Source organism: Equus asinus, chromosome 10 (genome assembly GCF_041296235.1).
Source record: "Equus asinus isolate D_3611 breed Donkey chromosome 10, EquAss-T2T_v2, whole genome shotgun sequence".
NCBI lineage: Eukaryota > Metazoa > Chordata > Mammalia > Perissodactyla > Equidae > Equus > Equus asinus.
This window is the reverse complement of record NC_091799.1, coordinates 20,247,625-20,261,062: the sequence shown is the minus strand read 5'-3', so window position 1 is coordinate 20,261,062 and position 13,438 is coordinate 20,247,625. Positions and strand designations below refer to the sequence as shown.

General features: G+C 38.5%; 1 protein-coding gene across 5 annotated transcripts in view; it reads right to left on the bottom strand.

The window, feature by feature from the left end:
- Window positions 1-13,438, bottom strand: part of SCAI (suppressor of cancer cell invasion) — a 143,403-nt gene that overhangs the window by 46,769 nt on the left and 83,196 nt on the right. For all 5 annotated transcript variants that reach the window (XR_011506239.1, XM_044778786.2, XM_044778784.2 and 2 more), the window contains 2 exons: window positions 966-1,061; window positions 334-420 (listed from right to left, as the gene is read on the bottom strand). Coding sequence is in view for 4 of the 5 variants with exons in the window: in XM_044778786.2 (XP_044634721.1) it covers window positions 334-420; window positions 966-1,061 (183 nt within the window). In the remaining variant the exon portion in view is untranslated. The remainder of the gene's footprint in view (window positions 1-333; window positions 421-965; window positions 1,062-13,438) is intronic.

Below are 13,438 nucleotides of genomic sequence, written 5' to 3'. Positions count from 1 at the left end.
CTGTATAATATCAAAATTTAAGTGAAGCTGTTAAGAACTATAAACTCGTTTAGGATTTATCATTTACCTAAAACCAAGATCACACTTCTTTAAGCTATAAATGAGTCTGACCAAATGAACTGTTTGGAAGGTGAGGCTTTGAAGCAAATAATGTTACTTTGATTATGGAAGGTCATTTCATAACACTGTCTTGATCAATATGATCTGAACTATTGGGCTTCATTTGTAACTCTTTAGTTTTCTCTCCTACCAAGTAAGTACATTACGCATATTTCTGCATGCTGTGTTCAAATCAGGACAACGGTTTATTTTTTCCATACTCAGTTCACTTACTAATAATGGTAGTATAGCTGCCCAATCTTAGAAGCAATTTCCCCTATTTGCCACCGCTTCAAGCCATACCGATTATCCAAGACTTGTCTGTTTTATATAGGAGATAAGAAAATAGAAATGAGACATAAATTTCAAAAATAACCAAATCTGTAAATTTAATAGGATAAAATACCACCCAATTCAGCTTGAAATACTGAATTCATGAATTCAGGTTCATGAATTTTTCATGAGATTTCAACATAATCATTCAATTAAATTCAAAAAGCATCTATTAAAGTCTATTTAAAGTAAGCTGAGATATAAAAAGAAATTTCTTTGAGCTATGTTCATGAAAATTAGAAGCAAAACCCCCAAATAGCTTTGGCTAATAAACAACATCTATTTTAGAATGACACCATGAATCAGCCTGCCTATGTTAGAGTTAAGCTGAACCATTTCAGATAAAATATTGTCTTTAAAAATCAGATAAGAATATTACATTTTAAAACCTTAAATAAATTTTTAAAAAGTCAATTTGTTTTCATTTGGGTAATGAAGATGAAATACATTAAAATGCACCGAGAGAAAGCACTGTGGTTGGTAGTAAAGATTTAAATGGACCTCCACTCTCCTTTAACATAAAATTCCTTTACCGATGCTGCTGCTGGAACTTCCAGAGTTTGGTGTAAACATCAAAAGTTCTTCCAAAATAGGACTGCCACTGCTTCTGTCCATATTGTGGCAAATCTCTGTAACAAGAAATACACATAAATTAATTTTAAATCTCTTACGTTATTTGGAAATTAAGTCTTGTGATGGTACAAACTGGATAGATTTAACGTATTTGCATTCGAGCTTTCTTTTTTAAAAAAGTTTAAATTTTTGGAGAAGAAATAGTTCTCTAACAAGGTGGAGGATGTGCTCTTTCCTATTCTTCCCTGCACCACTGACAGCTCATCTTAGTTTCTGTTGTAGATGCCTCGGCCAGGAGGTTTCTAGCACGCTCCTTCCTCTCCCTGGGGAATCTTATTCCTACTGACTTACATACCGTTAACTTCCAAATGTTTATCTTCACTAAGAACTCAGCACTCGGAAAACACTGCTTTAGGGAATATATCTACAAGCTGATGTGCAAGTGGTATTGTTGTTCTCAACTATTCTGTCCTCTCCCCAAAGGTGAAACCATACGTCCCTGTCCTTGGGCTGGTGACTCACAGTGCATCCCTCAGAGACAAACACTTCCCTACCATACAAACTCTGGGCCTGGCATATAACTTTTTGGCCAATGAAATCCAGTTGTAAGTTATCTACACCATGTCTGGGAATATTCAAGAGATATTACATGGGTCAGTATTTTCACATTTCCACCTGACCTAAGACAACACAGGGCTGCTCCTCGGCCCGGAAAACAGTAAAACACTGAATGGAGCCTCAGAACTACAACCTGGAGCTAACCTGGGAGCTACAAAGCAATCTCTATTGTAGGTAGGCACTAACATTTGAGAGTTGTTACAGCGGCCTTCCTCAGGACAAGCCACTAGAGAAACCGGTTCTAGGAGCAGGTTATTGCCATAACAAATGCACAACATACGTGACACTGGCGTTGGGACTGAATGGCAAGTAACTGTTACCAAAGGCTGGAAAAATGATGACACATATAAGACAGTGACAAAACCGCATTTACCTGCAATAACTTGGAGAACAGACAATGTGGATTTATACAAAGAAGCCAGGAAAAACAGTATGCTACTAGCCCTGGATGCTATTAGCTGTACTTAATAAAATACAAGACAGAGATGAACTCAGAAAAGAACTACTTATAAGCAGGGTTGAAAAGAGAAAATCTGCAAATTCCAGGACTTTCAGGACAGATAGCAATTTCTAATGCATAAGTGTAAAAGATACAATTGAGAAATGTTAGCTAGAAATGCCACTTAAAACTGAGTTCCATCCTCAGAGCAAAACTTCTTCATTAAAGCCTGTGAGTAAATATACAAAAATTGCCCCAAGTACATTCTTTCAGAGGGAAAAAATAGATCAGGGAAAAGAATCTAAGGATTTGGCTGTCTTGTGGAAACCTGATAAGCTCAAGGTATCTGTAATAAAGTCTAGAAGAGAGAGAGAGGCATGTCTCAAACAACTGTGGGTATGGGCTACTGGTACTTGGAAGCTAACTTGAATCAAACGGAGAAAGTCAACTAAATCTTGTGAGAGTTGTACTGACAGAAGTCATTGTTTTATAAAAGAACAATAATCGTTCATTGATTACAGTGTGGTACACTTCTTATCCCAGTCTAGGACTTGCCTTCTCATTTTTAATTTTTTTATAAGTAATTATCAAACTTATCAATCTTAATCTTTATGTTCAGTGCTTTTTCTGTCTTTTTAAAGAAATTCATCTATACAATATAGTCTTTTAAAAGATTTAAAATTTTGCCTTTCAAATTTAACTCTTTAAAATAACCAAAATTGAATTTCAGATATGTATAACAAATTCTATCTGAATGATTTAAAATAAACACATATATACCCTTTTTTTTGAAAATTTAGGTGAGTTTATTCTGAGCTGAAATCTGAGGATTATAACCTAGGAGAGTCTTTCCACAAAGGAACAGAGCACTCCAAAGAAGTGGGGGTATACAGGGTGGTTATATACCCTCAAAGAGGATGTTTCACATATGACTGAAATGTCCCTTTGACAATAGTCACAAGGCTGCTCTGTCGGCACAGCGATTGATGGAAACAGCAGATAGGTCTGCTGTCTCGGTGAACCCTGCAGGTCTGTTGCCTCGAGCTGAGCGGTCACAGATGAGCACTGCAATCGGTTCCCAGCCTAAGGAAAGATGCTTAATCTTTAAGGAGATGCCAACATTGGGAGGGGGAGGGAAGTTGCACCTTTATCTCAAAATGTCTAAGCAGATATACAAATGCATGCTCAATGGCCACAGTCAGGCCCTTTTGGAAAAAACAAAGTCAGGCTGAATTAGGTTTATACCAAATGGCTTCCTCATATACTCCAATATATCCTATTGCTTGCCATTTCAATTTGTCATTTCCCCCTTTTGATCTCTAATCTTTCGATAGAAAGCATTGATGATCAAAATATTGTCCCTCGGCGCCAGGGTGGTTGCTGCCTGCCCTGGGTCCATCATGTCCGTCGGTGCTAGGCTTTTATTTCATTTATTTGCCTAGTCATCCACGCTGGGGGAATAGTGGACAAGCATAGAGTTATATACCATATATACCCTTTTGCCTAGTATGATAGAACTAGAATTGCAGTCATCAGTTTCCCCTTATGTTGTGTCTCAGCTCTTTGTTCGATTCCACTCGTCTGTTTTTCTACTTCCTCATTAACATTCTATTAATTACTATAACTTTATAAGTCTGGCATGTTTCTTCTTTTTTGGGAGTACCCTGGCTATTCTTGGTTCCTTATACTTGCATATAAATTTTAAAATCAGCTTATCAAAGTTCTACCAAAAACAAAACAAAACAAAAGCCCTAATGGGTTCTAATGGGAAGGAATCTAGAGATCTACTTGGATAATTGACAGTTTTAAATAATTTTTAGTGTCAATAGTATCTCTTTCCATTTATGTTAAAAACATTGTCACTAAGTAAAATTTACAACTTTTTCCATAAAGGTCTAATATTTCTTGGTTCACATTATTGCAAGGTCTCATATTTTTGTTGCTTTTGTGAAAAGTATCTCTATTTTTTAAGTTACGTCTTTAAAAATCTTTTTCACGTTAGAAAGTTTCAAACTTATACAAAAGTGGAAAATAGTACAATGGACTCCCATGTACCATCTCCAGCTTCACAGATTATAAATTTAGGCCATCCTTTCTACTTGGGGTTGCCAGACAAAATACAGTGTTTCTGTTTTGGGGCTCTTTACTTACTCCTTTCCATCAGTCTAACTGTCTATCTCTGTGCTAGTACCGCTTCGTCTGAATCAATACCCCTGTGATCACCACTAGCACTGTTTTCAATTAAGAAGTGCCTGCCGTAGAATTATTCCTATACCAAATGTCTACCAAAATACCTAAAGCAAGGAAAACAGTTAAATGTTTAGTAGCAAAAGGAAAGACTTTTAAAATATAAATTCTCTCATTTAACCAAATTTAACCTTTCAAGTATAAAAGAAATCCTTTATTTATCTCACATAACTAAATAAGCTGAATGTATTTGGTAAGCTATACAAATTTATAGAAATTTGAGGTATATTTTACGGTGATTGGTTGTTTTAGGGGGAAAGGTATATCACTAACATTTTTTCATGTTTATACACACACACATACACACACACACACACAAACCTGCTATATATTTTTTTACTTCCTTAGTGAAGGATACATAATTTCCATGGAAATGAGATAGCTATAGGGCACAAACAAATGCAGCTTATGTTTGTGTAGCTGTTCTCTTGCAGCAGTGGGGTATCTTGCTATTGGTGACACCTGCACTGCAATTAGGCAACATGTATTTTGAAGATACTAGATGGAAGGAGAAAACCTGGTTGCCACACACAATTCTATCAAGTGCTAAGTGTTATGAAGGCCAGAGAAACTAATGTGAAATACAATCTTTACAATCAAGGAGTTTATTATTTAGTTAGATAGAAAAGACTAACACATACACAGTAAAAGAAAAAAATAGCATGTAAGTACTAAATTATATGGTACTGAGTAAAAGTAATAGAAGAATGTAGAAAAGAGATACATTGAAGAGCTTGAGTAGTCAGGAAAAGCTGCATGAAGACAGAGATTTGGATAGGCAAAAGAGAAAGAGCAGATCATCAGAGAGAGAGAAATAAGACACATAAGAGAAACAAAGCCAATTATAAGCTAATAAGACTGCAGCACAAGGCTCAGCCAGATCTCACTTGTGCAACTGTGGACAGCTAGCGGTGGATGGCCTCCTTCAAACGTCCAGCAGTTGCCTGGCTGGCAGCTAGGGTGCTGGGTCACGTGTTTCTCATCATCCAACAGGTTGGCTTGGGTCTCTTTACATGACCTGTTCCAAGGATCCCAAGAACAGCAAAACAGAGGGCAGCCCTAATGTGAATTTTTCTTTTCAAGTCTTTGCATCACATTTGTACTGTCCCATTGGCCAACTCAAGTTTCATGGCCAGGCCCAGAGTCAGTGCGGGAGAGGACAACTCGCAAGCAAGGACACAGGCAAGGGAATGATTTTTACAATCTATCACAGAGACTGTAAGTTTCTTTCTTTCTTTATCTATTTTGAAAATAATATAATTCTCTTGGAAAACAAAAATACTATAAAGCGTATAAAGCAAGAAGTAAAAAATACCTTATTACTTCTCCCCTCAATTCTAGTCCCTAGAAATATCCGCCATTAAAAATGCATTTTCTATGCACATTTAAGTATATATGTGAGTTTTTGTATTATTTTACACAAATGTGACCAAACTATATATAATGTTCTGTAATATGCCTTTTTAATTTAATAACATATCCGATTTCTTTAATGCATATACAATTACATCAATATTTACTGTGTAAAATGAACCAATTTACTTAACCAGTCCCTTCCTGATGGATATTTATAATCCCTTCAGTTTTCCCGTTATAAAAATGCTACAATAAGCTTCTTCATACTAATAAATTTGAATAGTTACGTGATATGACTAAAAGGCAAATTTTTGTAAGTGGAATTAATGAATGAAAGAAGATTTTAATTTCTTTTTTTTTTTTTTAAAGATTTTATTTTTCCTTTTTCTCCCCAAAGCCCCCTGGTACATAGTTGTAGGTCCTTCTAGTTGTGGCATGTGGGATGCCGCTTCAGCATGGCCTGATGAGTGGTGCTAGGTCCACACCCAGGATTCGAACTGGTGAAACCCTGGGCCACCGAAGTGGAGCGCAAACTTAACCACTCGCCCAAGGGGCCAGGCCAGAAGATTTGAATTTCTGTACCAGATGTTAAGACGATGAGTTAAAAAAAGCAAAAGGTTTCCTATGTGAAATTTTCAGGCACCCATAACAAGAATGTGCTAGTAATTGCATTTTTTTCTTTTTTTTTTTTATTGAGGTTATGATAGTTTACAACATTGTGAAATTTCAGTTGTACATTATTATTTGTCAGTCATCTCATAGGTGGCCCCTTTACCTTTTGTGTCCACCCCTCCACCTTCTCCCTGGTAACCACTAAATAGTTCCCTTTGTCTACGTGCTTGTTTATCTTCCACATGAGTGAAATCACACAGTGTTTGTCTTTCTCCATCTGGCTTATTTCGTTTAGCATAATACCCTCAAGGTCCATCCATGTTGTTGCAAATGGGACGATTTTGTCATTTTTTATGGCTGAGTATGTTCCATTGTGTGTGTGTGTATATATATATATATATATATATATATATACATATACACCATATCTTCTTTATCCAATCACCATTCAATAGGCACTTAGGTTGCTTCCATGTCTTAACTATTGTGAATGTTGCAATGAATGTAGGGGTGCATAAGTCTCTTTGAATTGTTGATTTCAAGTTCTTTGGATAGATATTCAGTAGTGGGATGGCTGGGTCATGTGGTATTTCTATTTTTAGTTTTTTGAGAAATCTCCATACTGCTTTCCATAGTGGCTGCACCAGTTTGCATTCCCACCAGCAGTGTATGAGGGTTTCCTTCTCTCCACAACCTCTCCAACATTTGTTATTTTTTGTCTTGATTATTATAGCCATTCTTTTTTATTTTTTTCTTTTCTTTCTGCTTTTTCTCCCCAAATCCCCCCAGTACATAGTTGTATATTTTAGTTGTGGGTCCTTCTAGTTGTGGCACGTGGGCCACTGCCTCAACATGGCCTGATGAGTGGTGCCATGTCCACGCCCAGGATCCAAACCAGCGAAACCCTGGGCCACCACAGTGGAGCGCATGAACTTAACCACTCGGCCACGGGGCCGCCCCGGTTATTAGAGCTATTCTAACAGATGTAAAGTGATGTCTTAGTATAGTTTTGATTTGCATTTCTCTAATGATCAGTGATGTTGAGCATCTTTTCATGTGCCTATTGGCCATCTGTATATCTTCTTTGGAGAAATGTCTGTTCACATCCTCTGCCTACTTTTTGATCGGGTTGTTTGATTTTTTCTTGTTGAGTTGTGTGAGTTCCTTATATATTATGGAGATGAATCCTTTGTCAGATATTTGATTTGCAAATATTTTTTCCCAGTTGGTGGGTTGTCTTTTTGTTTCAATCCTGGTTTCCCTTGCCTTGTTGAAGGTTTTAGTCTGATGAAGTCCCACTTGTTTATTTTTTCTTTTGTTTCCCTTGTCTGAGAAGACATGTCCAAAAAGATCCTTAGTAATTGCATTTTTTTTTTTTTTTGAGGAAGATTAGCCCTGAGCTAACATCTGCCACCAATCCTCCCCTTTTTGCTGAGGAAGACTGGCCCTGAGCTAACATCCATGACCATCTTCCTCTATTTTATGTGGGATGCCTACCACAGCACGGCTTGCCAAGCAGTGCCACGTCCGCACCCGGGATCCGAACTGGCGAATCCCAGGCCGCCAAAGCAGAACGTGCGAACTCAAGCGCTGAGCCACCGGGCTGGCCCCGAGTGACTGTATTTTTTAATCTATTTCTATTATCCTTATGATAAGTAGAAATTCATTTCAGATTACAAAAATAGGTTAACTATAGATATTAGTTTTCCAGATTTATTGCAAGTTTTCATCTTTTTATGTCTCCATGGATCTCTAGTGACAGGTTGCATTAAGAACAGTTAATCAGATATTTTAAAATTGAAGTTGTTGCTAGACTCTTTAAGACTTTTACCAAGTAGCTGTTGCTAGGAAAACTGTAGTATTATATAAAAGCATTAGGCAGCAACATCAGCTTCATGAGAACTGACAATTCTTGGGTGCTTCTTTAAGGATACTATGGAAAGTCTTTAGGCTAATTTTCAAGAAAGCATTTGCCTGCAAGTTCCTTTGAGTTTCCAAACCTGACAAATTTAATAAACCTCAGTATTACATCCTGTTAAGGAAGAAAACAAAACTATAACTCAGTGTTTTATTTCATGAATATAATTTCAGGTGACAGTGGAAAGGGTTTTAGGGGAAGGGAATTTTGTATGAGGGCTAAAAGCACATAAAAGGTGATCTAAAAGGCTAGAACAAGGCAACTGACAGCAAGGTGTAGTATACAAGTGTTTTCTGATTTATAGCTATGAACAATGTTGGCTAAATTCTATACTACTTTCCTCAAAAGAATTTAGAACATCTACCACTCCAGTCTAAAGACTCAGCTATAGAGACAGCAATTTCTTTTTCCAAATAGGGTTTAAATTTTTTTTTAACTTCCTGAAGGCTAAGTCCTGTGACCCTTTTTCTAATGATATCCATCATAGAAGCTAATATACAAACCACTGCAACATGATTCAAGTCTACAATTAACTATAGCACTTTCATAAAGAGTTTTAGATAAATTTGTCTACTATTCAGAGCTGAACTCTGGTTTTAAACTCTGAACGCACCATTTGGTCATTATTACTGTCAGTAGAGATGGGAAATTAATGGTCCATAGAATTAAATTAAATGGGGCTCTGGGAATTATCCTGTAAACTCAATGACCTTCTATTTCACATTTTGCAAAGGCACCTATCTTATAAATTGGCTGCTCATATTCTTTTTCCAAGGCTTTAGAGGAAATTGAAAGTATGACTCTAATCTCTCTCTTTTTTTAAATCCTCAACTCTATGAGCCAAAGTTTGGAGACTACAGGAGGAAGAAGTATACACATGGTGCAAAGGACTAGACCTGATTTTCAAAGATGTTTCAAATGTAATGTTGAAATGTCAACACTTAGAAAACTCCTTCCAAGTTTCTACAAATCAACGATCTTTACTAAAGCGAATTAGCTAGGATCACTGACGCCTACCCACGCCTAAAATCCAAGTCCAACAGTCACCTTTAGTCCTCCGCACATCCGTCCTGCCTGCGGCACGACACTGTTGACCAGTTCCTCACCATCGTGTAACTCTCTCTTCTTTCTGTTCTTACAGTCTCTTTCATTGGCGTCTCTGTCCTTAGTCTGGTCCTTAAATGCTTGACTTCCCCAAGGTATGCATGTGTATAGGTAAGCATATGCATGGGCGCGCGCGCACACACACACACACACACACACACACAGGGTATAAAATGAGGATCAGAGAGCTTAAGTGAGTTGCCTGGAAACTCATGGCCAGTAAATCGTTGAGCTATGATTCAAATTCAAACCTTCTAACCCCTAATCTAATGCTCTGTCCTTTCTGACATATGGAAAAACCTAGATTTTGATTCTAGGTTAGTAAAGTTCTTCTCTGGGAGCTCATTCTGCTCCCCAGGTCTTGGGATGCTGCTGATCTCCGACAAAGCTTTGGTCAAAGGCCAAGGAGTAACTCACCTTCTTGGAACAAGGTCTTCAGTCAAGGAGCACACTCCCCCACGACACATTCTCATTTACACAGAGAGGACGAGAGGACTATCTTGCAGGGACACCTTTGTTCCAATCTACGCCTCTGTGTTCATTTGTATACCACACAAAATGGTGCTTCAGATTTGAGGAGCCCAATTGTGCATTTCCTTGTTTTAACACTTTTTTTTTAACTCACTGATATACCTGGTTTTCAAATTTAGGTTGAGGGGTGGATCTGTGAGTCTGAAAGCACTGAGGGTATCAACAGGCCCAGGCTGTTAAGGCCGAGTGTTTTCTTTAGGGGAGGGTACCTGAATGACACTATTGCAGTCGTGTATCGTTTAACAACGGAGATACGTTCTCAGAAATGTGTCGTTAGGTGACTTCATCATTGTGCAAACATCCTAGAGTGTACTTACACAAACCTAGATGGTATAGCCTACTACACACGTAGGCTACATAGTACTAATCTTACGGGACTATTGTCATACATGTGGTCTGTCACTGAGTAAAATGCCCTTATGTGGCGCATGACTGTATTATCAATCCTTTTGTTTACTGAAGAGGGAGCAAAGCTCTTCTTCAATGAGAGAGAGAGAGAATGTGCCAGAATGTTTGATCAGCTTGCAGACAGACATGCTATTTATCTTTGCATCTTGCCCCTGTCCCTAGCCTAGTGCCTCAAATGGTGCTGGCACACAGAAGGTACTTAAGACATTGTTCCATTCTTAATCACAGCTTATGAATTTGAATAGCTTTGAATAATCACCCCTAGTCTGAATTTAGACATGCCAAGCCAAAGAAAGCTATGAAATGGCATCTCCTCCTCTCTGTGAACCAGCTCCATGGAAGTATAAAGATTCTTATACTTAGAAACAAGCTATTAACAGATTTATTTTCTAATCGTATCTTGCTCATAGAAAAAGAGGTTGCCAAGTTTTAGACCGCATGTGCCCTCTCAGGCGTTGGCGCCTTACACCTCACTAGTCCCACCCGGACTATCCTATAGGTGTGGCGATGCCCAAAGGAGCTCTACAGACGTGGATCCCTCTGAGAATCAAGGCGATGAGAGCAAGAAGCCAGAAGCCAACTGCCGCCATTCCGAGTCAAGCACTCGCCTGTGTTACCTCTTGAGAAGAGGCTACCAGAGCCCCTCTTGAGGCTGGGATCCTTACTCCTATACTGAGGAAAAACTTCTCTGAAGCAGGACTTCCCAAATTATAATCCATCATATTAACATGGGCTATTACTTTACCTGCCAAAGCTTTGGTTTTCTCATCCGTAAAACTGAGAAAATAGGCATAAAGGAGGCTGTTTTGAGGATTTAATGAAATCCAGAGTTCTTAAAATCTCTTTATTTTTTTCTCTTTACATTCCTCCTCGAGGATCTTAAAAACAAACCACAAATACCCTCCCCCTAACCAATCCCTGATCTAGCTTCCGACAGCAACTTAAAACATGAAGAGGCCCTCTCTCTGTTTCTAGCCGGGCCTGACAATTAAGACCTGAGAGAGAGCTAACATACAAAGGCAGGTTCTACTGAGCTTTAATAGTTAAAAAGAACTAATGAGAAATATACTAATCTATTTTATGGTTTAATATTTTGGTATAGCATTTAAATAGCTGATTTTTTGGTTTCTGGGGAAATGCTGGCAGTAGTTTTGTATCTACTGAGATATGTTCCAAAAACAGACAGAACTAGATAACAAATTCAAAAACCCACTGACAACATTTTCAGCAAAAACAAGTGTTATAGGCTAAACTGTGTCACCCCAAAATTCATATGTTGAAGTCCTAACCCCTGGACCCTCAGGATGTGGCTACATTTGGAGACAGGGCCTTTAAAGCAGTAATTAAGATAAAGTGGGCCTTTAGGGTGGGCCCTAATACAATCTGACTTGCGTCCTTACAAGAAGAGGAGGTCAGGACACAGAGGGACACCAGGGGTGCATGTGCGCAGAGAGATGACCATGTGAGGACATAGCAAGAAAATGACCCTCTTGCAAGCCAAGGAGAGAGGCCTCAAGGAGAAACCAACCCTGCTGACACCTTGATGGTGGTCTTCCAGACTCCAGAACTATGAGACAATAAATTTCTGTCATTTAAGCTACAGTCTGTGGTATTTTGTGATGACAGCCCTAGCAAATGCATATAGTAAGTGATACGGTCTCTCTCAAATCCCAAAGTACAGGGGGGTGGGGACAAATCACCAACACCCACAGCACCTTCAGGCTGTGGGCATCTGTACAGGAAGAGACAGAACAAACAAACAGCGACATCTGACAGACCCGTGACAACAAGAACCCCAAACAGCCAATATGTAATCATGGGAAAGCACAATGGACCATTTTGAGAAGAGAAGCTTAAAGTTGGAGGAATTTTGCTTGGGCCAATAGCCACACCTGGCTACTGAGCACTTGAAATGTGGCTACTCTGAAGTGAAATGTAAGTCTAAAATATTCAATGTATTTCAAAGACATATTGAGAACAAGAATATAAAAGATCTCATAATTTTTCCATATTGATTACATGTTGAAATAAAATATTTTTGATACATTAGATCAAATAAAATATATTAAAATTAATTTCACTTGTTGCTATACACTTTTTTAATGTGGCTACTAGAAAATTTAAAATCACATTTGCAGCTCACATGAAATTTTTATCAGTCAATGCTTCTCTAGATCATGTGATGAAGCTATCTCCTTGCACTCCGGTGCTGGTCTACCCCAAATGCAAGTAGACTTCTTTTGAGTGGTACGCCAAATAAAATGAAAGCATGTATCACAAGCTTGTACAGATAGTTTAGGCTAGAATCTCTGAAATAACATGCACCTTACTATATCAGTTTGCAGAACTTGCCTCTAGAAAAGCATTAATTTTTTTTTTTAAAGATTGGCACCTGAGCTAACAACCGTTGCCAATCTTCTTTTATTTTTCCTGCTTTTTTCTGCCCAAATCCCCCCAGTACATAGTTGTATATTTTCGTTGTGGGTCCTTCTAGTTGTGGGATGTGGGACGCCACCTCAACATGGCCTAATGAGCAGCGCCATGTCCACGCCCAGGATCCGAAACCTGGGCCACCGAAGCGGAGCACTCGAACTTAACCACTCGGCCACGGGGCCGGCCCCAGCATTAATTTTTTGAAGAAGGAGGAGAGGGAAGTGGGAGGGGAAGAAAAGGGAGATGAGAAGAAAGAGGAAGGAGAGGGCAGGAAAGGGGAGGAAGGGGACAATGGAATAAACTGTTAATTTCTCAGTTATCCTTTCCCATTCAGGAACCAGGGCAACCTAAAAATAGGCTTTTAAAGGAAACACTGTGGATGATTTCTTCTTTAATTTGAATATTGAAAGCATATTTAAAGAAAATAATTTTGGCAATTATTTTTATTTAAGACCATTACACTTCACTTTGATGCACTTCTCTATAAATATATATATTTATGGCCTCTGATGCTTATTTTGGCTTGGTGTATTTGCTCCTCTGGGGTCAAATAATTAGTGATTTGGAGGCCCTGCTGTTTCAAGCACCAAAAGTCACGGATATCACTGGTGGACACAGCTGTGTATCTCAAATACATGTCTCAAGATGCCGCATTATACAATCCCACAAAGTATTCCACTCTGTATCGGCAGTCTCAGTCACCATGGTAACCAGAATCCTGCAAGCACTTGGGCTTTTGATCATTTTCTGACAGTATTCAAAGCTAT